The 27,844-nt window shown below is 39.2% G+C and overlaps 1 protein-coding gene across 1 annotated transcript in view; it reads right to left on the bottom strand.

The window, feature by feature from the left end:
- Nucleotides 1–27,844, bottom strand: part of LOC112613890 (ATP-binding cassette sub-family A member 3-like) — a 180,928-nt gene that overhangs the window by 100,960 nt on the left and 52,124 nt on the right. The window contains exons 7-10 of the mRNA XM_025369761.1: nt 16,799–16,915; nt 16,333–16,450; nt 7,984–8,162; nt 5,844–5,978 (exon numbers count right to left, since the gene is read on the bottom strand). Coding sequence (XP_025225546.1) covers nt 5,844–5,978; nt 7,984–8,162; nt 16,333–16,450; nt 16,799–16,915 — 549 coding nt within the window. The remainder of the gene's footprint in view (nt 1–5,843; nt 5,979–7,983; nt 8,163–16,332; nt 16,451–16,798; nt 16,916–27,844) is intronic.

A 27,844-nucleotide genomic window follows, 5' to 3' on the forward strand; every position in this document is an offset into this window, starting at 1 on the left:
ATGACTTGATTTCATTCTTTCTTGTGGCTCAGTAATCTTCCACTGTGTATATACACCACATTTTCTTTACACATTCATCTCCTGATGGACATTTAGGTTGATTCCATATCTTGGTTAGTGTGAGTTATGCTACAATAAACATGAGCGTGCAGATAGATCTTTGACACATTGACTTCCTTTCTTTTGGATACATATCTAGCAGTGGGATTGCTGGATCATATGATGGTTCTATTTTTAGGTTTATGAGCAACCCCTATACCATTTTCCAGCATGGCTGTACTAATTTACATTCCCACCAATAGTATACAAGGGTTTCCCTTTCTCTGCATCCTCACCAGCATTTATTATTTTCTGTCTTTTTTATAATATCGGTTTAGCTGGGTTGAGATAATATCTCTTTGGGGTTTTGATTTGCATTTTCCTGATGATTAGCTGCATTGACAGGTTTTTCATATACCTGTTGGCCCTTTGTATTACTTCTTTTGAGAAATGCCTATTTGGATCTCTTGCCTATTTTTAAATTGGATTTTTTTTTTTTTTGCTAGTGAGTTGTTTCAGTTCCTTTTATATTTTGGCTATTAATCCCTTGTTGGATGAATAGTTTGCAAATATTTTCTCCCAGTCTGTAAACTGTGTCTTCCCTTTGTTGATTGTTTCCTTCCTTCACTGTGCAGAAGCTTTTTTTTTTTTTTTTTTGAGATGCAGTCTCACTCTGTCGCCCTGGCTGGAGTACAGTGGCGCAATCTCAGCTCTTGCAACCTCCGCCTCTCGGGTTCAAGTGATTCTTCAGCCTCTGCCTCCTGAGTAGCTGGGACTACAGGCACACGCCACCACGCCCGACTAATTTTTGTATTTTTAGTAGAGACAGGGTTTTACCGTATTGGCCAGGCCAGTCTCAAACTCCTGACCTCGTGATCTTCCTGCCTCGGCCTCCCAAAGTCCTGGGATTACAGGCGTGAGCCACCGTGCCTGGCCAGAAGCTTTTTTTTTTTTTTTTTTTTTTGAGACGGAGTCTCGCTCTGTCGCCCAGGCTGGATTGCAGTGGCCCGATCTCGGCTCACTGCAAGCTCCGCCTCCCAGGTGACACAATTCCATTTGCCAATTTTTGCTTTGATGTCTGTGCTTTAGAGGTCTTATTCAAGAAATCTTTGGCCAGATGCAAGATGAATAGCCAGTCCATGTCCTTTCAGATTATATTAGGCCAGACAGCCAAAGAATCTTTATAGCTCTGGACACAAGTAAATATATATTGGTGTTCATTTCAAATGAATACAAAAATTTCTGATCTGATAGTGATGGAAAGAGAGATGTTCCAAATCAATGGTCTCACATTATGTCCATAGGTTGTGTTAATCTCCTGCCACAGGCAAATGATACTAGATACAGCTGCAACTGAGTCAACTATTTACTTGAGTTTGTGGTAGATCCACTGTCATCCCACAGCATTCATCTGGGTGGATTTTTGCACGAACCAGAGTGGTAACTTAAATGGTAATGTGACCAGAGATCACTACTAATACATTCTTTTTCTTTGAGACAGAGTCTTGCTCTGTCACCCAGGCTGGAATGCAGTGGCGCCATCTTGGCTCATTGCAACCACTGCCTCTCAGGTTCAAGTGATTCTCCTGCCTTAGCCTCCCGAGTAGCTGGGACTACAGGAGCGTGCCGCCATGCCTGGCTAATTTTTGTATTTTTAGTAGAGATGGGGTTTCACTGTGTTAGCCAGGATGGTTTTGATCTCCTGACCTTGTGATCCACCTGCCTCAACCTCCCAAAGTGTTAGGATTACAGGCATGAGCCACCACGCCCAGCCTCTAGTAATACATTCTTCAAAGGTGGTTCTAATATCTGCCACTTCCCCAGAATGTAACAATGCTTTTGATTTACCATCTTGGCTAGTGGAGGTAGGTAGTTTCAAAGGATTCAACTTGATTTGACCCTGTAGGGGCAGCTCTTCTCTAGAGGCCATGGGGCCAATGTAAGGGTTACACCAGCTACAAAGTATGTCGTTTCCAATTGTACATGTGACAGCTGTGGAGATGCCCACTGGGTGTGTCCACGGTCCCAGTGTACTTACTGTAAGCCGGACAAGGACCAGGATTTCATTTATTACCTAGCCTGCACATACCCCTGGTTAAACAAGGGGACTATGAGGACACTTTGCATCTCTGAGTATTACCTAGACAATAGCTATAGGTCCTTTTGCAGAAAGACTCGGGTAATCATTATCATGTGCCTTTGCCTTAGTTTTGCAGTCTGCTTCCACTTAGCAATCAAGCCCCTCCTCCAGTCAATAGGTGTCAGCTCTGAAAACTGAAAAGGATGGAGGAGACCATTAATTACTACGGGGTGCCTTGCCTCCGGCTCCTAATGATTCATTCATCCACACTTCTGGTTGTATGGTTTGAGCAATGCCCTCGCTGGCTGCCCATCTATCTTGCCTCCAGGAAATTGTGTTTTATTAACCATCATTTGTGGATCAAGTGCCCCAGACTGCCACTCCAAACTTGTCACTTATTAGGAAAATTGTTCACGCCTGTGCCACACCCTGATCGTGATTATTTTTGAATCATATCTCCGTTGTTATCAGTGAGTCCAGTTCTGCAATAATATCTCCTATTGGCAACAGTTCCCAATGATGCTGGTGTTCCTCTTATTAGCACATTTCTTAATGCTTCGATAAATGCTCTCTGGGTCCACTTGCAAAACAGTCATATAGTAGATTCATTGGATGGGACTGATTCAGGGTTTCTCTGAGGTTGCAGTCAAGGTGTTAACTTGGACTGTAGTCACCTGAAGCTTGACAGAAGCCAAGACATCCACTTCCAAGGGGGCTCACTCACACGGCTGGTAAGCTGGTACTGGTTATATTGGAAAGCCTTGGTTCTTGTCCACAGAAGCAAGTCCACAGGGCAGCTTGAAAGACATGGTGGCTTACTTAAGGGCAAGCAACTGAAGACCAAAGTAAAATTCACAATACCTGCTATTTTCACTTCCATTGTATTATACAGATCACACAGGAGAGGACTGGACAAGGGTGTGAATATCAGGAGGTGAGGATCGCTGGGGACCATCGTGAAGCCTGCCAACTGTAGTCTACCCTCCAGTTCCAGTGATTCATGTTCCTCCCATGTGCAAAATACCTTCACCTGCTCCCAATTCCACAATCCTTTATAGCATCGACTCAAAGTCCTGGTAAAGCAAACCTGCACAGATTAGGAATTTAAGCTTTTCTAGAGCTCTCCTATTCTTTTGATTAAGTCTGGGGCTTAGTTCTCAGTTTTTTTCTTTTCTTTGGCTACTGAGGATGAGAATCTCTTTATATGTTTCCTAGGAGGCTCACTAAATTTTATAACACCTAGCCTCTGATGGTTAATTGTAAACAATGTCCATGTATCCGTTCTCCCCCAGCAATACCTATCCAATTCTATAGTTCATATAACCACTAATACTCCCATATTTTTCAAATGCTTGATGGATGTCACTAACTGATGCATTTATTTCCCCTGGTATATCATCCCAATTCACCACATATGAACACTGTACTGCTAACTTGTACCAGAGTCTACCACTTATCATTTACTTTCTCTGGCAACTCTGGGTATCAGTAATCACTAACTGGTTCCCTGGGAAGTAAACTGTAAGATGAAAATTGGTATCCAGGAAGTTTACATAAGAGAAATTAGCATGCAGGAGTGTTCTTGGGCCCAACACCTGTGTGAAGAAAGGAAGGTTACCAATTTGAGAGAGAGAATAGTAGGGCTACAGTACATACAGTGACAACAAGGTCAACCACACAAGGAGTTCTGCAGCTTGGATGACCATTCAGAGCTGACTGGAGCTGGAGGAAAAAGCTGGGCCTTAATATCCCCACCTTGAGCAGTCACTGGATGTAGGCTATTCCAGGAAAACGAGCCTAATTTGGGATGAGGTGGCTCTGTTCAACTGAGGTTATATTGTTGGAGAGGGTCGTGGCATCCACAATGGCCATATTTTCAGAGATGCTTCATTAACATAACTTATCATTAACATAACATAACTTATCAGAAATGTTCCTCCTGTCCATCCTTCTCTCAATTAATAGATCATCACTCTATTTATTTTCCTAATGGCATATACTGTGTACTACAATTATCTTATTTTGCATTCAATTGTTAACCACTTTTATCCACACTAAAATATAAGTTGTAGTTTATAGGATCCTTTCCTTACACCATATACAAAAATCAACTCTGGCAGAGATTTCATGAAGATGCCAAAAGCAATTGCAAGTAAAGCAAAAATTGACAAATGAGATCTAATGAAACTAAAGAGCTTCTGCACAACAAAAGAAACTATTAACACAGTAAACAGACAACCCACAGAATAGGAGAAAAATTTTGCAAACTATACATCTGACAAAGTCTAATATCCAGCATCTATAAGGAACTTAAACAATTTACAAGAAAAAACAAATCCCATTAAAAAGTCGACAAAGGACATGAACAGAGATTTTTCAAAAGAAGACATACATGTGGCCAAGAAGCATATGAAAAAAAGCTCAATACTGCTGATCATTAGAGAAATGCAAATCAAAACTACAATAAGTTACCACCTCATATCAGTCAGAATAACTATTACTAAAAAGCCGGCCAGGCGCGGTGGCTCAAGCCTGTAATCCCAGCACTTTGGGAGGCTGAGACGGGCGGATCACAAGGTCAGGAGATCGAGACCATCCTGGCTAACACGGTGAAACCCCGCCTCTACTAAAAATACAAAAAATTAGCCGGGTGTAGTAGCAGGCGCCTGTAGTCCCAGCTACTCGGGAGGCTGAGGCAGGAGAATGGCGCGAACCCAGGAGGCGGAGATTGCAGTGAGCCAAGATCGCGCCACTGCACTCCAGCCTGGGTGACAGAGCAAAGACTCCGTCTCAAAAAAATAAAAAAATAAAAAAATAAAAAAATAAAAAAAGTCAAAAAGTAACATACTGGTGAGGTTGCAGAGAAAAGGGAATGCTTATACACTGTTAGGGGAGTGTAAATTAGTTCAACCATTGTGGAAAGTAGTGTGGCAATTCCTCAAAGAGTTAAAGCAGAACTACCATTTGACCCAGCAATCCCATTACTGGGTATATACCCAAAGGAACAGAAATTGTTCTATCATAAAGACACATGCACGGGTACATTCATTGCAGCACCATTCACAATAGCAAAGACATGCAATAAGCCTAAATGCCTATCAATGGTAGACTGAATAAAGAAAATGTGGTACATATACACCATGGAATACTATGCAGCCACAGAAAAGAACGAGATCATTTCTTTTGCAGGAACATGAATGGAACTGGAGGCCGTCATCTTTAGCAAACTAACACAGGAACAGAAAAACAAATACCGCATGTTCTCACTTAAGAGTGGGAGCTAAATGATGAGAACACATGGCCACAAAGAGGGGAACAACAGGCACTGGGACCTCCCAGAGGGTACAGGTTGGGAGAAGGGAGAGGAGCAGAAAAAATAACTATTGGGTACTAGACTTAGTGTCACCTGGGTGACAAAATAATCTGGACATCAAACCATTATGACCTGAGTTTTTCGATATAACAAACCTTCACATGTACCCCTGAACACAAAATAAATGTTAAAGAAAAAACAAAATCTAATTATATTCTGGAGGGAGGAGAAAATGACACTTTTGATTATATACTATATATATTTTATCTTTCTCAAAGGAAGTAAACATGATGGCTATGACCTGTTATTAACATCTAATTTTTATTTTGATATTTCCAGTAACAAGCATTTACAATGAACTGTAAACTAAGCTTCAGTTTCATCAAGAATAAAAGATGTTTGAAACAGTACCTTGCACAAATGTTTGATCTGGATACCTGCTCTCAAATCAGTTGGTTCAGCTTCAAAATACTTGCTTTGCATTTGCTCATAAAATTGACTTACTTCAGTTTTTTTCTCAGGTGATTCCACAAACCAGTAAGAGCGCTACGAAGGGAAGAAAAGTACAATCACTGCCATGGCACGGAAAGGCAGTACTAAACAATACTTTGGTCTGTTAGCTTTTGTACTGAGATGGATTGCACAAAATTTCTTGAAATTAAAATTTTGGAGCTTATTGGCTAGTGTCTGAACACCCCGGGCATAAAACACGGACCATCCTTTTTTTTTTTTGAGACAGAGTCTTGCTTTGCTGACCAGGCTGGAGTGCAATGGCGCAATCTCGGCTCACTGCAACCTCCACCTCCTGGGTTCAAGCAATTCTCCTGCCTCAGCCTCCCGAGTAGCTGGAACTGCAGGTGTGCACCACCACACCTGGCTAATTTTTGTATTTTTAGTAGAGACGTGGTTTTGCCATGTTGGCCAGACTGGTCTTGAATTCCTGACCTCAGGTGATCCGCCCTCCTTGGTCTCCCAAAGCGCTGGGATTACAGGCATGAGCTGCAGTGCCCAGCCAAAAAGCAGACTATTCTGTTAAAACTGTAAGAGGCCGGGTGCGGTGGCCCAGGCCTGTAATCCCAGCATTTTGGGAGGCCGAGGCGGGTGGATCACGAGGTCAGATCGAGACCATCCTGGCTAACACGGTGAAACCCCGTCTCTAATAAATATCCGAAAAAAAAAAAAAAAAAAGGCCGGGCACTGTGTCTCACGCCTGTAGTCCCAGCTACTCAGGAGGCTGAGGCAGAAGAATGGCATGAACCCGGGAGGCGGAGCTTGCAGTGAGCCGAGATCGTGCCACTGCACTGCACTCCAGCCTGAGTGACAAGAGGGAGACTCCATCTCAAAAAAAAAAAAAAAAAAAAATCTTAAGGAGGACAAAAGAAAATCACTGAGAGATGAGGCCATAGCAAACAGTATTATATTACTCTATTGGATCTTCTTTTCTGAGCGATACAGAAGTGAAAGATAATATGAAAAAATACTGAGAAGAGAGGTCAGGATGCAAATACTCCTCCTTTCTCCGTGGTTCTGACTCTAGGAGATCTGACCTAACCAAGGAAATAATGCAGGTGGTGAGCACCCAGATATAACTAACCTCTCCTAGCACATAAAGACCCATCATATATTAATTTATTTTTATTTTTATTTTTTTGAGATGGAGTTTCGCTCTTGTTGTGCAGGCCGGAGTGCAATGGTGTGATCTCGGTTCACTGCAACCTCCACCTCCTGGGTTCAAGCAATTCTCCTGCCTCAGACTCCCGAGTAGCTGGGATTGCAGGCACCCGTTACCACGTCCGGCTAATTTTTGGATTTTTGTAGAGATGGAGTTTTGCCATGTTGGTCAGGCTGGTCTCAAACTCCTGACCTCAGGAGATCCACCCACCTTGGCCTTCCAAAGTGCTGGGATTACAGGCGGGAGTCACTGCATTGGCCCCATCATATATTAATGTCTTTATGCCAGAGTTTAATCCTTTTAAAACATTTTCCTATAAAAGTGATAGATGACTCATAATTTGTAAAGTTTGAGGTCTCAAGCTTTCTTTTTTTTTTTTTTTTTTTGAGATGGAGTGTCGCTCTGTCGCCCCAGCTGGAGTGCAATAGCACGGTCTTGGCTCACTGCAACCTCTGCCTCCCGGGTTCAAGCGATTCTCCTGCCTCAGGCTTCAGAGTAGCTGGGAGTACAGGCACGCCACCACACCTGGCTAATTTTTTGTATTTTTAGTAGTGACAGGGTTTCACCATGTTGGCCAGGCTGGTCTCGAACTCCCGACCTCAGGTGATCCACCCACCTCAGCCTCCCAAAGTGCTGGGATTACCAGTGTGAGCTACCATGCCCAGCCGGTCACAAGCTATCATCTACCACTATTTACGTTTACTGGAGGGCTTAGAGGGGATTAGGATATGGCTAGTGAATTAGTATGGCTGGAGTGTAAATGAAAATGGTTCTTCCACCTGACCTACTGATTCTATTACAGACAGAACTTTTATAAATATCATAAATGAAGTTCATAAGGATGGTGCCTCTATCAATAACAGAAGAATTATAACTTACCTGTAAGAAAAAGTTCCATGGCTTGGGCACACCATAGCTTCCTGGAAAGACAGCTTCTATATACCAGGCCACAAGGCTATACAAGAAAGCATCAAATAAAAACATTCCCAGCACATGGGCAAAATAAAAGTTATCCAGTGTAGTTGATGAGAAGATGTTACTCCATTTAAGTCCAACTCCTAAGACATAACAGCAGAGGATGAATTTGGTGCCAACTGAGGTTAAAACAGTTATTTATCTATATCAAATTAAATACTTAAGAAAATAATTGTGTTGATGCTTTCTGGAGATCCCTACTACAGTCAGTCACTTTCTTGCACCCTTAGAATTTAGGTTGCCCCTGAGGGCATCTCAGTAACTAATCAGGTAATATGCTCCCCATTATACCCCAAACAAGCAAATAATTGGAAAAGACTGAAACAAAAATAAAATGTAGCTGTGTGTGGTGGCTCACACCTGTAATTCCAACACTTTGGGAGGCTTAGGCGGGCAGATCACCTGAGGTCAGGAGTTCGAGACCAGCCTGGCTAACGTGGTGAAACCCCGTTTCTACTTAAAACACAAACATTAGCTGAGCATGGTGGCAGGTGCCTGTAATCCCAGCTGCTTGGGAGACTGAGGCAGGAGAATCGCTTGAACCTGGGAGGCAGAGGTTGCAGTGAGCTGAGATCACACCACTGTACCCCAGCCTGGGCCATAGAACAAGACTGTCTCAAAAAAAAAAAAAAAAAAAAATTATATATGTAAGAAAAAGTTCCATGTCTGGGGCACATCATAGCTTCCTACAAAGGCAGCTTCTATATACAAGGCTATACAAGAAAGCATTAAATAAAAACATTCCCAGCACATAGGCAAAAAAAAAAAATTTTTTTTTGTTACATATATAAAAGTCAGGAAAATAGGGTTTAACAAAAATAAGCAGGCTTATGGGTTGTTAAGACAGTGGCTCCTCTCTCTCCACCCCTCCTCATGCCAAATGTTCATGGAAATAAAAAATTTTAGAAAAACATAACCATTGAAAAGTAGGGATGAATGCTGACCAAAGACAGAAGACTAGAAGAATTCTTGCATAGATACTGCGCTCATAGTAAAAGGAAGGAGGATACTAAAAGCAGACCGTGTCACTTTCCATCTATCATTAGACAGCAGGAGGCAACTCCAAAAGGAGTGGGAGGAGGCTTGCAGGAAATTTTGGAAATACTAATACAGAATGCGGAAGCACTCACGTCTATAGGTGGTGGTATATAGTACTGCAGTTTTTTGAAGGAGAGTTTAGCAGTCTCAATCAATATTAGAATTGGAAATATCCAATCAGATACCAAAGATGTATCTACTAGAAACATTGTAAAAATTACAAGGTAAATACTCACTCCATGTTTCTGCATCAGCTAGAAATTTAACTCCCAATGCCATTGCAAAATTTGAGCTGAGACAGGCTGCCAGCTTCTGGATAAATGTCATTTTTCCATAGTAGAGATGGAGGCCAGCAGCTGGAAAGTAGATGGCGAAAAAAAACAAACCTCCCAAAGCAACTGCAATATTCACTGCAATTAAGAAGAAAATTATAAGGTCAATTTAAGCAATCTTCAAGAATCTAACATGCAAATATTTTTGTTGATGAGTGCCCGAAAATAAGTGCTGTGAGAAACAGAAACTTGACTGTTTTATACAACATTGCTTCCCTCAGCACAGGGCTCTAATAGATAAAGTAAACAGCAGGCAAAATGAGTAAGCAATATAAGTATAGAGATAAAAATCCTAAGAATGAATGAAAAAGAAATGCTAACGATTAAAAACAGTGTAACCAAAATGAAGAATGCCTTTGAGGGGGGTTTATTCATAGATTGGACATGGCTAAGGAAAGAATCTCTGAGCTTAGAGATATGTGGATAAAAATCTCAAGAACTGTAAAGCAAAGAAAACAAAGACTGAAAAAAAAAAAAAAGGACAGTACAAAATATCCAAGAACCATGTGACAATTGCAAAAGGTATAATAAATGCATAATGAGTACATAAGAAGTAGAAAAAAAAAAGAAACAGAAGAAATACTTGACACAATAATGACTGCAAATTTCCCCCACATTAACGTCAGACGCCACACCACAAACCCAGAAAACTCAGAGGACACCAAGCAGGATAAATGCCAGAAAACTTCAACTAGGCAAATCATTTTCAAGTTACGGAAAATCAAAGCTAAAGGAAACAAAAGCCTGAAGAAAGCCAGAGGAAGAAAATACTTTACTTACAGAGGAACAAAGATAATTACATCCAACTTCTTTTCAGAAACAAAACCAGAAGGGGATTGAAATATTTAAAGTGTTGGAAGAAAAAAACTTTCAATCTAAAATTCTGCACCCTGTGAAATTATCCTTTGAATGTAAAAGAGAAATAGACTTTCCTAGACAAACAAACATTGAGGAAATTTGTTGCCAGTTCACCCGCCTTGCAAGAAACATTAAAAGAAATTATTTTAAGAGAAGAAAAGTGAAACCTGAATCTCTTTATGTAGATTAGGTTAGAACCTCTAATCCACTTAAAGAAGAGCACCAAAGAATTAATAAGTGAAGGTAACGTAAAATCTTTTTCCCCCACCTTTATTGAAAAATAACAATTGTATATATTTCAAGTGTATGATGTGATTTGATATACCTATACATTGTAAAATGATTATCACAATCAAGCTGATTGACACATCATCTCATATTTGTGTGTGTGGGGTCGGGTGGAGAGAGAATACTTAACATTTACTTTGGATAAAGAAAATGTGGTACATACACACCATGCAATACTACGCAGCCACAAAAAAGAATGAGATCATATCCTTTGCAGGGACATAGATGGAGCTAGAAGCCATTATCCTTAGCAAACTAATACAGTAATGGAAAACCAAATACTGCATGTTCTTACTTACAAGTGGGAACTAAACGATGAGAATGCATGGACATATAGAGGGGAACAACACACATGGGGGACTTTTGGAGGGTGGAGAGTTAGACGACAAAGAGGATCGGGAAAAATAACTAATGGGTACTAGGTTTAATACCTGGGTAATGAAATAATCTGTACAACAAACCCCCACGACACAAGTTTACCTATGTAACAAACCTGCACTTGTGTCTCTGAACTTAATAAAAGTTAAAAAATTGAAGTATACAATATAGTATTATTAACTATTGTCATCATGATGTACATGTCTTGTTCTTAGTTGATCTAACAACTAAGAGTTGATTCACAAAAATAACAGCAACAATGAATTTGATTATGTACACTTATGTATACATATATCTTAGGTATATATTTATGTATGTTTATATATAAATGAAATGAATGACAACCATGATAGGATGGGAGAAAGGAATTAGAATTATTTTGTTATTATAAGGTACTCACACTACTAGTGAAGTAATATAGTGTTATTTTAAAGTAATTTTGAATTACTGTAAATGTATATTGCAAACTCTAGGGCAACTACTAAAAAAAGTAAAAAAAGAAAAAAGAAGTACAACTGATATGCTGGGGAGAGAAAATGGAACTATATAAAATGCTCAAGGAAAACCACAAAAGGCAGAGAAAGAATGGAAGACAAAAGTAGAAACAAAGAATAAGGGCAACAAATAGAATACTATTGAACAAATATGGTAGATATTAATCTAACTATATTAATAATCACTTTGAATGTCAAAGGTCTAAATGCACCAATTAAAAGAGATTGTCAGAGGGGATTAGAAAAAAATAAGGCCCTATGGAATGTGGTCTACAAGAAACCCATGTTAGCTATGAAAACCCATGTAGATTAAAAGCAAATGGGTGGAAAAAATATACCATGCTAACACTAATCAAAAGAAAGCAAGACTAGCTATATACATTACAGTCTTAGCACACTTCAAAGCTAGTAAAGTTATCAGAGATGAAGAACGGCATTACATAACAATAAATGGGTCAAATCTCCAAGAAGACATAACAATCCTTAAAGTGTATGCACTTAAGAGCAGACCATCAAAATACATGAGTGAAAAACTATAGAACTCTAAGGAGAAAAAGCTGAATCCACTATCATAGTTGGAGACTTTCATAACCCTCTATCAGAAATGGACAGATCCAGCAGGCAGAAAATCACTAAGGACATAGTTGAACTCAACAACACCATCAATCAATAGTATATAATAAACATCTATAGACTACTTAATTTAACGACAGCAGAATACAAATTGTTGTCAAGCTCACATGTAACATTCACTGGGACAGACCATATTCTGGGTCATAAAACACATCTTAACAAACGTAAAGGGACAAAAATCATACAATGTCAGCTCTCAAACCATATGACATTAAAATAGAAAAAAAATAACTGAAACATACTGGGAAACATCAAAACACATGGAGATTAAATGATATATTTCTAAATTACACTTGGGTCAAAGAAGAAATATCATGAGAAATTAATGCGTTGAAGGCATATATTAGAAAAGAAGAAGGATCTAAAACCAATAATCTAAGTTTCTACCTTAGGAAACTAGAAAAGGAAGAACAAATTAAATCCACAGTAAGCAGAAGAAAAGAAATCATGAGCATTAGAGTAGAAATTAATGACATTAAAAACAGGAGATCAGTAGAGAAAATTAATGAAACCAAAAGCTACTTGTTTGAAAATATTAATAAATCTTTAGGCATGCTAAGAAAAAAAAAGACAAAAATTAATAATACAGTAAAAAAATAAGTTTGCCAGGAGTTAAGTGATTACGATGTGTTAATATAGGTTTATCAATTGTAACAAATGTACTACTCTGATGTGGGATGCTGATAATGGGTGAGGCCTTGCATGTGGGGAGCAGAGGGTCTGCAGGAAATCTCTGTACCTTCATTATAATTTTGCTTTTAATCTAAGACTCTTCTTAAAAATATCTTTTAAAAAAATTAGGAAGGGCCAAGGGTGGTGGCTCATGCCTGTGGTCCCAGCACTTTTGGAGACTGAGGCGGGCGGATCGCCTGGGGCTAGGAGTTAGAGACCAGCTCGGGCAATGTGGTGAAACCTCATCTCTACTAAAAAACACAAAAATTAGCCAGGCATGGTGGCACATGCCTGTAATCCCAGTTACTTGGGAGGCTGAGGCACGAGAATCACTTGAACCAGGAGGCAGAGGTTGCAGTAAGCCAAGATGGCACCAGTGTACTCCAGCCTGGGCAACAGAGCAAGACTGTCTCAAAAACAAACAAAAAAATTAAGAGATATTAGGAAATTCTCAGATTAGCAAAAGCAAAGAAAATTTAATAGATCTGCCCTACAATGTGGTTCTTTCAGCTTAATGAAAGGACATTAGATGGTAGCGTGAAGTCATATGAAAAAATAAAGAGCTCCAGTGAAGGTAACTACATAGGCAGATATAAAAGCCAGTGTTATGATAATGGTTTCTTTTTCCTTTTATATGATTTAAAAGATAAATGCATAAAATAATGATAAATGTGTTAATAGGCACACAATATAAAGATGTAATTTGGAAAAATACCAACATAAAGAGGAGCTGACGCTTGACAGAAGAGTTTTTGTGTAGTATTAAAGCTAAATTGTTATTAATCCAAATTAAATTGTTTAAGATACTAATTGTAATATCCAAATTATCCCCTCAGAGAAGAACTAGAAAATACACAGAAAAGGAAATTAGATGGGACTCAAAATGGAAGATTTGAGGGAAAAAAAGATATGACATATATAAAACAAATACCCAACGGCAGATGATGTCAGTTCTGTATTTTTTTTTTTTTTTTTTTTTGAGATGGAGTCTCACTCTGTCACCCAGGTGGGAGTGCAGTGGCATGATCTTGGCTCACTGCAACCTCTGCCTCCCAGGTTCAAGTAGTTTTCCTGCCTCAGCCTCTGGAGTAGCTGGGATTACAGGCACATGCCACCATGCCCAGCTAATTTTTGTATTTTTAGTAGAGACAGGGTTTCACCATGTTGGTCAGGCTGGTCTCGAACTCTTGACCTCGTGATGTGTCCGCCTCAGCCTCCCAAAGTGCTGAAACTACAGGCGTGAGCCACCGCACGTGGCCAATGTTCTGTATTATTATCTTCACTAAAAGGCAAAGGTGGCAGAATGGATTTTTAAAAAATGATTCAAATATACAAACTTGTTGAAAGTGAAATGATGGAAAAAGATACTCCATGCAAATAACAAAAAGAGATCAGGGTGGTTATATGAATATTAGACACAATAGACTTTAAGTAAAAATATTGTGAGAAATTTTCAATAACTATAAAAAATCAGAATGCATTAACAGTTACAGAAGAGGAGACACACATGACTCATATTAGTAACATGCTCAGCTTCATTAGCAATTGGGAAATGCAGATTTAAGTTGCTATGCAATAACATTTCATAGCTCTAATTTGGCACAATTTAAAGCTTGGCAATTCTAAATATTGGCAAGAATATGAAGCATGATGATTCTCATCTTCTTCCAGTGAGGCTGTAAATTCATAAAACCACTTTGCACATAAGCCCTCAATGGGAAAGGAAACGATTTTTCTTGTTCTTTGTATGTTAGACCCTATACAAGGTCAGATACCCACATTTTTTTTTTTTTTTTTTTTTTTTTTTGGGACAGAGTTTCCCTCTGTTGCCCAGGCTATAGTGCAGTGGTGCAATCTTGGTTCACTGCAACCTCCACCTCCCAGGTTCAGGTGATTCTCCTGTCTCAGCCTCCTGAATAACTGAGATTACAGGTGCCCACGATCACACATGGCTGATTTTTGTATTTTCAATAGACAGAGTTTCACCACGTTGGTCAAGTTGGTATCGAAGTCCTGACCTCAAGTGATCCACCCACCTTAGCCTCCCAAAGTGCTGGGATTACAGGTGTGAGCCACCACTCCCAGTCACAGATATCCAAAAATTTAAATGAATGAATGAATGAATGAATGAATGAATAGTTGCATCCACTGACTTGACTTCCTATTCATTCCCTTCTTCCAATCCTTCACAAACCTACCTCAATTGAAGCATTTCCAGGCCTTTCTCAACCTGGAATATCTTAATCCATTTCCTTTTTTTTAAATGTGTACACTATACTTCATTAATTTTCGTTGTTCTCTGCATGTCTTCTTATGATGGTTAATGTTATGTGTCAACTTGACTCTCCATGGGGTATACAGATTAAACATTATTTCTGGGTGTGTCTGTGAGGAGGTTCCCAAATGAGATAAGCATTTGAGTTAGTAGACTCAGTAAAGCAGATGGTCCTCCCCAATGTGGGCAGGCATTATCTAATGTGTTGAGGGCCTAAAAAGAACAAAAGGGTGGAGGAAGTGGGAAATTCTCTCTCATTTCTTCCTTGCTGCCTGCTTGACTGGGACATCAGTCTGTTCCAGTCTTTGAACTGGAATTTACACCATCACCTCCCCTGGTTCCCAGGCCTTCAGAGTCAGACTGGAATTATATCGCTGGTTTTCCTGGGTACCCAGCTTGTACTCTGCAAATCATGTGATTCTCGCTAATGTATTTCATAAACTACTTTGTTTGCATATAATATTCACGTCCCCAAGGTCAGTATTCGTTCCGTGGGGCAGACAGTATATTTCAGATACATATGCTGGGTATGGTGGCTCATGCCTGTAATCCCAGCACTTTGTGGGGCTCAGGCGGGCGGATCACCTGAGGTCAGGAGTTCAAGACCAGCCTGGCCAACATGGTGAAATCCCATCTCTACTAAAAATACAAAAATTAGCCGGGCATGGTGCCAGGCACCTGTAGTCCCAGCTACTCGGGAGGATGAGGCAGGAGAATTGCTTGAACCCAGTAGGCAGAGGTTGCCGTGAGCCAAGATTGAGCCACTGCACTCCAGCCTGGGCCACAGAATGAGACTGTCTCAAAACAAACAAACAAACAAACAAAAAACAAAACAAAACAAAAACAAATACACAGAAGACACACAATGAGGATCTATTAATTAAGTGCAAGAACCCTTTCTGTCATTGAAGCAGTACTGCCGTTTTCTTTCTCTTCACATATACCACTCTCATCATCAGATACTAGCAAACATCAGTCCCTCCAACGGAATATACAGGAGCCATCTCCATCTCAACCCTTCCTGGTGGAAGGGTTTGACAAACACCATACATGAAGTAGCAGCTAAAGGTTAGAAAGAATACCCAGACATGATCTTATTTTGGTTTTTGTCTTTTTTCACATGTATCCTATGCTATGTTAATTGTCTCTTCATTCCCTTCCAAATCATTTCACATGTATATGATATTTGTCTTTTCGGTTAGAGTGTGTAAACAGAGGCTGTAGATGAGTTGGCAGCTAAAGTGTAGTTACTGAGAATATTTCACCACTGGAATCTCAGACTCACCTTTACTGAATAAAGTGCTAACCATAAAGCTGAAGCATATTGTGGCGATGGCATAAAACAGCAAAAAGATAATGATAAGGGTTGGGTCACTGCTTTGGATGACTGGTGCCGGTTTAACCTAGCAAAACAATTAGGAAACCAGTTTAGTCATGCTCTAAGTGGTACTGCACCAAAACCAAAGAGGAAAAATGAAACATCCATAAGTATTTTAAGAGTCTTAGTAAAACTGATGACTTTGCTCAGTGAAATGGAGAGTTAACAATTTATTTCTTACAGATGGCCCATCCCTCTAGGTCTAAAGTTTTGTTTGCTGAGAGACTAAGCAGTCTCTGAGTTTCCACTGTGGAGTCAACAAAAGCCACATTTTCATCCCCTAGAAACCCAAGGCCCATTTGGCCCCACACCATGTTTCCCCTTTCCCTCTCAAAGTTTATTCACAACATGCTGCAGTCAAATAGACACTTGCCTTGACAAAGAAAACTATGCACATAAAAATGATGATAATGGAATACAAACAGAGGAATGTGAAGAAATAGGCCACCCAGAGCATCCAATTACTGACTCCTATCATGAGCTGATACTCCTGCGGGAGAGTTGACAGAAATCAGATATCATGTAAAATAATACATCCATACAGTGCCTTAGACTTTTCAAAATACATTCACAAATATTATCTAGTTTAATGTCTACAATCAAAATGGGTTAAATAATGAGTATTATTATCTCCAATTTATAAAGGATAGAATCAGGGCTCAGAAAGTCAAGTAGCTTCATCAAAATTAGTCAGCTAGTGAGTAGCAGTACTGTGATTCTTAAAAGCCCAGAAATAATTTCCCCAGTAACTCACCTTATATTGTTAAGACATGTAAAACAGTTAAATGAAGCTATAAACCATCTATATTATCATCTCCTTTCTTTTTATATCCTCTCTCAGAAAGAATTAAAAAATTTTAAATATATTTTAATTCACTCACAATGGTTAGAAACAAACATTAAAAATAAGATAACAGGTAAGGAAGAAAAAGCTCACAGAATTTTAGCAATAATCTTTATGAACTATACATTTTCTTTAGAGGTAGTTGTTTATAGACATATGTGGTATTTCAAGTTTTAACAAAAAAAACTTGAATATAATGTATAAGTCTGTTAAGAAGATTCAAGTAAGTGATATAAGTTTTCAGAGGCTAATTTAGATATTTTTACTGAATTTTATTAATATGTCAATAGTAAATTCTATAGCTTTAGGCTGTATAAGGGCAGATAACTGTATCTGCCTGGCACATAGAAGGTGTTTAATAAATGTCTGCTGAATAAATAAATGAATGAATGTGAGAATCTTTGGAAATATGCATATTTTTCAGTTTTAAAAAATGAATACAGGACCACTTTATTACTTACAGGGGACAAAAATAGAGAGATAAAGTGTCTCTTTTAAATTTTCTAGGGATCAGTGCTAGAACCAGACTTAACAAATTTTATCAAACAATTAAAATGACAAAGTATATTTAACAAAAGAAGTGCAAGAGTTCTACACAGAACACTATAAAGCACTGTTGAAAGAAATTAAAGCATAATAAATGGAAAGATGCCTCACTTATATGGATCAGAAGACTTAATATTATTAAGATGGCAATACACCTCAATTTGTTCTGCAGATTGAGCACAGTCCCTTTCAAAATCTCTGTGGTTATTTTACATAGATTGACAAGCATATAGAGTCTTGCTCTGTCACCAAGGCTGGAGTGCAATGGTGTGATCTCGGCTCACTGCAACCTCCACCTCCTGGGTTCGAGATCAGTAAGGAAAAAGAGAGCCAATTTAACCTAACATACACAGAGCATGCCACCCAGCAAAAACAGAATACAGATTTTTCTCAAGTGTGCATAGAACATATCCAGGATAAACCACATTACTCTACAAAACAAGTTTTATTACATTTAAAGACTGAAATTATACAAAATACCTTTTCTTATCACAAAGGAATAAAACTAGAAAACAATAGCAAAAGGAAAACTGGAAAATTCATAAATATGTGGAAATGAAGCAAAACACTCTTAACCAACCAAAAGCTAAATGAAGAAATCAGAAGGAAATGTAGCAACTGCCTTGAGACAAATAAAACAAAAGCACAACATACTAAAACTTGTAAGATGCAGTGAAAGCAGTACTCAGAGGGAAATTTATAGCTGTAAATACCTACATTAAAGAAAAATAAAAATTTCAAATAAATAACCTAACTTTACACCTTAAGGAACTAGATGAGTAAAGTATACATAAATTTAGGAGAAAAAAGGAATTGAGATAAATAGAGAATAGGTAAACAATAGAGAAATTCAACAAAACCAAAAGTTAATAATTTGAAAAGATAAAGAAATTGACAAACTTTTAGCCAGACTAAGAACAATTGAGAAGACTCAAATAACTAAAAATCAGAAATGAAAGTGAGAGCATTACTTCTGATTTTACAGAAATAAAAAGAATCTCAGAGTATTATGAACAACTGTATGCCAAAATATTGAATAACATAGATGAAATGAACCAATTTGTAGGAACATACAACTACCCAGCCTGAGTCATGAAGAAATACAAAATCTGAACTGACTTATAACTAGTAAGGACATAAAATCAGTAATCAAACCACTCAACAAAGAATAACCCTGGACCAGGAGGCTTTACTGGTGAATTCTACCAAATATTTAAAGAAGAATAAACAATAATCCTTTTCAAACTCTTCCAGAAAACTGAAATGGAGATAACACTTTCTAACTTATTTTATGAGGCCAGGATTACCTTGATAGCAAAGCCAGGCTAAAACATGACATGGAGAGATTATGAATATTGATGAAAAGGTTCTCAACAGAAATATTAGCAAGTAAAAATCCCCAGCATATTAAAAGGATTATATATCATGACCAAGGAGGATTTATATCTGGAGTACAAAGAGGATTCAACAAACACAATCAATTAGTTTAATGCATCACATGCAGAAAAGAATGGAAAAAACACATAATCATCTCAATTGACGCAGAAAAATATTAACATTTTTTAAATGATGAAACACTCAATGCACTAGGAATAGAAGGACATTTCCTCAACATAATAAAGGCCATATATAAAAATCTGCAACTGACATTATAGTATTTCATCAACAATCAGGAGAAAGACAAATATGCCTGCTTTTTCCACGGGCTAGAAATTTAAGTTCTAGCCAGAAAAATTAGGCAAGAAAAATAAAAGCCATCCAAACTGGAAAGAAAGAAATAAAAATATCTCTGAAAATGACAAGATCTAGCCATACTTACACACAAAAAATAAATTCAGCAAAATTGTAGGATACAAAATCAACACACAAAAATTACTTGCATTTCTATATACTAACAACAGACAATCCAAGATGAACATTAAGAAAACAATCGTATTCACAATAGCATGGAAATGACTACAATACTTAGGAATAAAGAACAATGGAGACAAAAGATTTCAACACAAAAAAACCCACAAAACATTGCTGAAAGAAACTAAGGCAAATATACGTTAAAAACATCTCATGCGTTTTAAAATGTAGATTTTATTATTACTCAAGTATAGTGAAGTCAACAGATCAGGAGACAACTGCCACTGAGAAAACATAAATAATGATCCATTACTGGGTATATACCCAAAGTATTTAAAATCATTCTACTATAAAGACCCATGCACACGTATGTGTACTGCGGCACTGTTCACAATAGCAAAGACTTGGAACCAACCCAAATGTCCATCAAGGATAGACTGGATAAAGAAAATGTGGCACGTGGATCGTTCCAAGACAGCCAAAGAGGAACAGCTCAGGGCTATAGCTCCCAGCGTGATCGATGCAGAAGATGGGTGATTTCTGCATTTCCAACCGAGGTATGTGGTTCATCTCACTGGGACTGGTTGGACAGTGGGTGCAGCCCACGGAGTGTAAGCCAAAGCAGGGCAGGGCATTGCCTCACCTGGGAAGTGAAAAGGGTCAGGGGATTTCCCTTTCCTAACCAAGGGAAGCCATGAGAGACAGTACCTGGAATATCCGGACACTTCCGCCCTAACACTATGCTTTTCCAGTGGTCTTCATAAGAGGCACACCAGGAGATTATATCCCACACCTGGCTCTGTGGGTCCCATGCCCACAGAGCATAGATCACTGCTAGTGCAGCAGTCTGAGATTGAACTGCCAGGCGGCAGCCAGGCTGGGGGAGGGGAGTCCATCATTGCTGAGGTTTGACTAGGTAAACACAGCAGCCAGGAAACTCAAACTGGGTGGAGCCCACCACAGCTCAACGAGGCCTATCTGCCTTTGTTGACTTCACCTCTGGGGGCAGGGCTTAGCTGAACAAAAGGCAGCAGAAACTTCTGCAGACTTAAACGTCCCTCTCTGACAGCTCTGAAGAGAGCAGTGACTCTCCCAGCATGGAGTTTGAGCTCTGAGAACGGACAGAATGCCTCCTCAAGTGGGTCCCTAACCCCCAAGTAGCCTAAATGGGAGACACCTCCCCAGTAGGGGCCAACTAACACCTCATACAGCTGGGTGCCCCTGTGAGATGAAGCTGCCAGAGGAAGGATCAGGCAGCAATATTTGCTGTTCTGCAATATTTGCTCTTCTACAGCCCCCGCTGGTGATACCCAGGCAAACAGGGTCTGGAGCAAAAACCTCCAACAGACCTGCAGCTGAGGGTCCTGACTGTTAGAAGGAAAATGAACAAACAGAAAGGAATAGCATCAACATCAACAAAAAGGACATCCACACCAAAACCCCATCTGTAGGTCACCATCATCAAAGACCAAAGGTAGATAAAATCACAAAGATGGGGAGAAACCAGAGAAGAAAAGCTGAAAATTCTGAAAACCAGGGTGCCTCTTCTCCTCCAAAGGATTGTAGCCCCTCACCAGCAATGGAACAAAGTTGGACGGAGAATGACTTTGACAAGTTGACAGAAGTAGGCTTCAGAAGGCTGGTAATAACAAACTTCTCTGAGCTAAAGGAGCATGTTCAAACCCATCGCAAGGAAGTTAAAAACCTTGAAAAAAGATTAGATGAATGGCTAACTAGAATAAACAGCATGGAGAAGACCTTAAATGACCTGATGGAGCTGAAAACCATGGCACGAGAACTACGTTACACATGCACAAGCTTCAGTAGCCTATTCATTCAAGTGGAAGAAAGGGTATCAGTGACTGAAGATCAAATTAATGAAATAAAGTAAGAAGACAAAGTTAGAAAAAAAGAGTAAAAAGAAACAAACAAAGCCTCCAAGAAATTTGGGACTATGTGAAAAGACCAAATCTACGTTTGATTGGTGTACCTGAAAGTGACGGGGAGAACGGAACCAAGTTGGAAAACACTCTTCAGAATATTATCCAAGAGAACTTCCCCAACCTAGCAAGGCAGGCCAACATTCAAATTTAGGAAATACAGAGAACACCACAAAGATACTACTCGAGAAGAGCAACCCCAAGACACATAATTGTCAGATTCACCAAGGTTGAAATGAAGGAAAAAATGTTAAGGGCAGCCAGAGAGAAAGGTCAGGTTACCCACAAAGGGAAGCCCATCAGACTAACAGCAGATCTCTCGGCAGAAGCCCTACAAGCCAGAAGAGAGTGGGGGCCAATATTGAACATTCTTAAAGAAAAGGATTTTCAACCCCAAATTTCATATCCAGCAAAACTAAGTTTCATAAGTGAAGGAGAAATAAAATCCTTTACTGACAAGCAAATGCTTAGAGATTTTGTCACCACCAGGCCTGCCTTACAAGAGCTCCTGAAGGAACCACTAAACATGGAAAGGAACAACTGGTACCAGCTACTGCAAAAACATGCCAAGTTGTAAAGACTATCAATGCTAGGAAGAAACTGCTTCAACTAATGAGCAAAATAACCAGCTAACATCATAATGACAGGATCAAATTCACACATAACAATATTAACCTTAAATGTAAATGGGCTAAATGCCCCAATTAAAAGACACAGACTGGCAAACTGGATGAAGAGTCAAGACCCATCAGTGTGCTGTATTCAGGAGATCCATCTCATGTGCAAAGACACACGAGGCTCAAAATAAAGGGATGGAGGAAGATCTATCAAGCAAATGGAAAGCAAAAAAAAAAAAAAAAAAAAGAAAAAGAAAAAAAAAAGAAAAAAACAGCAGGGATTGCAATCCTAGTCTCTGATAAAACAGACATTAAACCAACGAAGATCAAAAGAGACAAAGAAGGCCATTACATAATGGTAAAGGGATCAATTCAACAAGAACAGCTGAGTATCCTAAATATATATGCACCCAATACAGGAGCACCCAGATTCATAAAGCAAGTCCTTAGAGATATACAAAGAGACTTAGACTTCCACACAATAATCATGGGAGACTTTAACATCCCACTGTCAATATTAGATCAATGAGACAGAAGGTTAACAAGGATATCCAGGACTTGAACTCAGCTCTCCACCAAGCAGACCTAATAGACATCTACAGAACTCTCCACACCAAATCAACAGAATATACATTCTTCTCAGCACCACATAACACTTATTCCAAAATTGACCACATAGTTGGAAGTAAAGCACTCCTCGGCAAATGTATAAGAACAGAAATCACAACAAACTGTCTCTCAGACCACAGTGCAATCAAATTAGAACTCAGGATTAAGAAACTCACTCAAAACTGCACAACTACATGGAAACTGAACAATCTGCTCCTGAATGACTACTGGGTAAATAACGAAATGAAGGCAGAAATAACGATGTTCTTTGAAACCAATGAGAACAAAGAAACAACATACCAGAATATCTGGGGCACATTTAAAGCAGGTGTAGAGGGAAATTTATAGCACCAAATAAATGCCCACAAGAGAAAGCAGGAAAGATCTAAAATTGACACCCTAACATCACAATTAAAAGAACTGGAGAAGCAAGAACAAACACATTCAAAAGCCAGCAAAAGGCAAGAAAAAACTAAGATCAGAGCAGAACTGAAGGAGATAGAGACACAAAAATCCCTTCAAAAAAATCAATTAATCCAGGAGCTGGTTTTTTGAAAAGATCAACAAAATTGATAGACCGCTAACAAGACTAATCAAGAAGAAAACAGAGAATAATCAAATAGACTCAATAAAAAATGATAAAGGGATATCACCACCAATCCCACAAAAATACAAACTACCATCAGAGAATACTATAAACACCTCTACGTAAATAAACTAGAAAATCTAGAAGAAATGGATAAATTCCTGGACACACACACCCTCCCAAGACTAAACCAGGAAGAAGTTGAATCCCTAAATTGACCAATAACAGGCTCTGAAGTTGAGGCAATAATTAATAGCTTACCAACCAACAAAAGTTCAGGACCAGACGGATTCACAGCCAAATTCTACCACAGGTATAAAGAGGAGCTGGTACCATTCTTTCTGAAACTATTCCAATCAATAGAAAAAGAGGGAATCCTCCTTAACTCATTTTATGAGGCCAGCATCATCCTGATACCAAAGCCTGGAAGAGACACAGCAACAAAAGAGAATTTTAGACCAATATCCATGATGAACATTGATGCGAAAATCCTCAATAAAATATTGCCAAACTGACTCCAGCAGCACATCCAAAAGCTTATCCACTATGATCAAGTTGGCTTCATCCCTGGGATGCAAGCCTGGTTCAACATATGCAAATCAATAAACATAATCCAGCATATAAACAGAACCAAAGACAAAAACCACATGATTATTTCAATAGATGCAGAAAAGGTCTCTGACAAAATTCAACAGCCCTTCATGATAAAAACTCTCAATAAATTAGGTATTGATGGGATGTATCTCAAAATAATAAGAGCTATCTGTGACAAACCCACAGCCAATATCATACTGAATGGGCAAAACCTGGAAGCATTCCCCTTGAAAACTGGCACAAGAAAGGGATGCCCTCTCTCACCACTCCTATTCAACATCATGTTGGAAGTTCTGGCCAGGGCAATCAGGCAGGAGAAAGAAATAAAGGGTATTCAATTAGGACAAGAGGAAGTCAAATTGTCCCTGTTTGCAGATGACATGATTATATATTTAGAAAACCTCATCATCTCAGCCCAAAATCTCCTTAAGCTGATAAGCAACTTCAGCAAAGTCTCAGGATACAAAATCAATGTGCAAAAAACACAAGCTTCCTATACAACAATAACTGACAACAGAGAGCCAAATCATGAGTGAACTCCCATTCACAATCTTTACAAAGAGGACAGAATACCTAGGAATCCAGTTTACAAGGGATGTGAAGGACCTCTTCAAGGAGAACTACAAACCACTGCTCAATGAAATAAAAGAGGACACAAACAAATGGAAGAACATTCCATGCTCATGGATAGGAAGAACCAATACTGTGAAAACAGCCATACTACCCAAGGTAATTTATAGATTCAATGCCATCCCACTCAAGCTACCAATGACTTTCTTCACAGAATAGGAAAGCAACTACTTTAAAGTTCATATGGAACAAAAAAGAGCCCGCATTGCCAAGACAATCCTAAGCCAAAAGAACAAAACTGGAGGCATCACGCTACCTGACTTCAAACTATACTACAAGTCTACAGTAACCAAAACAGCATGGTACTGGTACCAAAACAGAGATATAAACCAATGGAACAGAACAGAGCCCTCAGAAATAATATCACATATCTACAGCCATCTGATCTTTGACAAACCTGACAAAAACAAGAAATGGGGAAAGGATTCCCTATTTAATAAATGGTGCTGGGAAAACTGGCTAGCCATATGTAGAATCCCTTCCTTATACTTTATACAAAAATTAATTCAAGATGGATTAGAGACTTAAATGTTAGACCTAAAACCATAAAAACCCTAGAAGAAAACCTAAGCAATACCATTCAGGACATAGGCATGGGCAAGGACTTCATGTCTAAAATACCAAAAGAAATGGCAAAAAAAGCCAAAATAGACAAATGGGATCTAATTAAACTAAAGAGCTTCTGCACAGCAAAAGAAACTACCATCAGAGTGAACAGGCAACCTACAGAATGTGAGAAAATTTTTGCAATCTACTCATCTGACAAAGGGCTAATAATATTCAGAACCTACAAAGAGCTCAAACAAATTTACAAGAAAATAACAAACAACCCCATCAAAAAGTGGGCAATGGATGTGAACAGACACTTCTCAAAAGAAGACATTTAATCAGCCAAAAGACACATGAAAAAATGCTCATCATCACTGGCCATCAGAGAAATGCAAATCAAAACTACAATGAGATACCATCTCACACCAGTTAGAATGGCGATTATTAAAAAGTCAGGAAACAACAAGTGCTGGAGAGGATGCGGAGAAATAGGAAAACTTTTACACTGTTGGTGGGACAGTAAACTAGTTTAACCATTGTGGAAGACAGTGTGGCAATTCCTCAAGGATCTAGAACTAGAAATACCATTTGACCCAGCCATCCCATTACTGGGTATATACCCAAAGGATTATAAATCATGCTGCTATAAAGACACATGCACGGCCGGGCACGGTGGCTCACGCCTGTAATCCCTGCACTTTGGGAGGCCGAGGCGGGCGGATCACGAGGTCAGGAGATCGAGACCATCCTGGCTAACACGGTGAAACCCCGTCTCTACTAAAACACAAAAAATTAGCCGGGCGCGGTGGCGGGCACCTGTAGTCCCAGCTACTTGGGAGGCTGAGGCAGGAGAATGGCGCGGACCCGGGAAGCGGAGCTTGCAGTGAGCCGAGATCGCGCCACTGCACTCCAGCCTGGGCGACAGAGTGAAGACTCCGCCTCAAAAAAAAAAAAAAAAAAAGACACATGCACATGTATGTTTATTGCGGCACTATTAACAATAGCAAAGACTTGGGACCAACCCAAATGTCCATCAATGATAGACTGGATTAAGAAAATATGGCAATATACACCATGGAATACCATGCAGCCATAAAAATGGATGAGTTCATGTCCTTTGTAGGGACATGGATAAAGCTGGAAACTATCATTCTCAGCAAACTATCACAAGGACAAAAAACCAAACACCTCATGTTCTCACTCATAGGTGGGAATTGAACAACGAGAACACTTGGACACAGGAAGGGGAACATCACACACCGGGGCCTGCTAGGGGTTGGGGGAGGAGGGAGGGATAGCATTAGCAGATATACGTAATGTAAATGAGTTGATGGGTGCAGCACACCAACATGGCACGTGTATACATATGTAACAAACCTGCACATTGTGCACATGTACCCTAGAATTTAGAGTAAAATAAAAAAATAAAAATAAAAAATTTTAAAAAAGAATAAATCAGATCGAAATCATGGAACTAAGGATTCAATTAAGAAAATAAAAAATTCACTCAAGAGCTTCAAAAGAAGACTAGATCAGACTGGGTGCAGTGGCTCACACCTGTAATCCCAGCACTTTGGGAGGCCGAGGCAGGTGGGTCACCTGAGGTCAGGAGTTCAAGACCAGGCTGACCAACATGGTGAAACCCCATCACTAATAAATACAAAAAATTAGCCAGGCATTGTGGCACATACCTGTAATCCCAGCTACTTGGAAGGCTGAGGGAGGAGAATCACTTGAACCTAGGAGGCAGAGGTTCCAGTGAGCCAAGACTGTGCCATTGCACTTCAGCCTGGGCAACAAGAGTGAAACTCTGTCTCGAAAACACAGAAACAAAAACAAAAAAGACTAGCTCAAGCAGGAGAAATAACTTCAGAACTTGAAGACAGGTCTTCTGAAATTACCCAGTCAGACCAAAGAAAGAAAATACAATAAAAAGAATGAACAAAGCCCATGTGTCATATGTAACACCATAAAGTGACTAGACATTCAAATTTTGAGAGTTCTAGAAGGTGAAGAGAAGCCAAAAGGCAATAAAACCTATTTAATGATATAATAGCTCAAAACATCTCAAGTCTAGCAAGACATTTAGGTATCTTGATACAGAAGGCTCAGAAATCCACAAGTAGATACACCCCCAAAAGGTGTTCTCTACAGAACACTGGAGTCAACTGTGGTAAGTCAGAGACAAAAAGAGAATTCCAAAAAGAACAAGAAAAAGCATCTAGTCACAAATAAGGAAATCCCCACAGACTAGTGGTGGACTTCTCAGCAGAAACCTTACATGCCAGGAGAGAATGGAATGATATATTCAAAGTGCTGAAAAAACAAAAAACGAAAACAAATGTACCAGGCAAGAATACTATACTCAGCAAAGTTAATCTTCATAAGTAACAGAGAAATAAATTATTTCCTCGATAAACAAAACTGAGGGAATTCACCACTGACTGGACTTAAAAGAAATGCTTAAGAAAGTCCTACATCTAGAAATGAAAATGTGTTTCTAATAAGAAATAGTGTCAACAGCTTGGTACTGCCATAAAAATGCACATGTTGACCAACAGAAGAGAACAGAAAGTCCCCAAACAAACCCATGTATTTGCCATCGATTGATTTTTGACAAAGGTACCAATAATACACAATGGGGAAAGGATAG

Source organism: Theropithecus gelada, chromosome 20 (genome assembly GCF_003255815.1).
Source record: "Theropithecus gelada isolate Dixy chromosome 20, Tgel_1.0, whole genome shotgun sequence".
Lineage (NCBI taxonomy): Eukaryota > Metazoa > Chordata > Mammalia > Primates > Cercopithecidae > Theropithecus > Theropithecus gelada.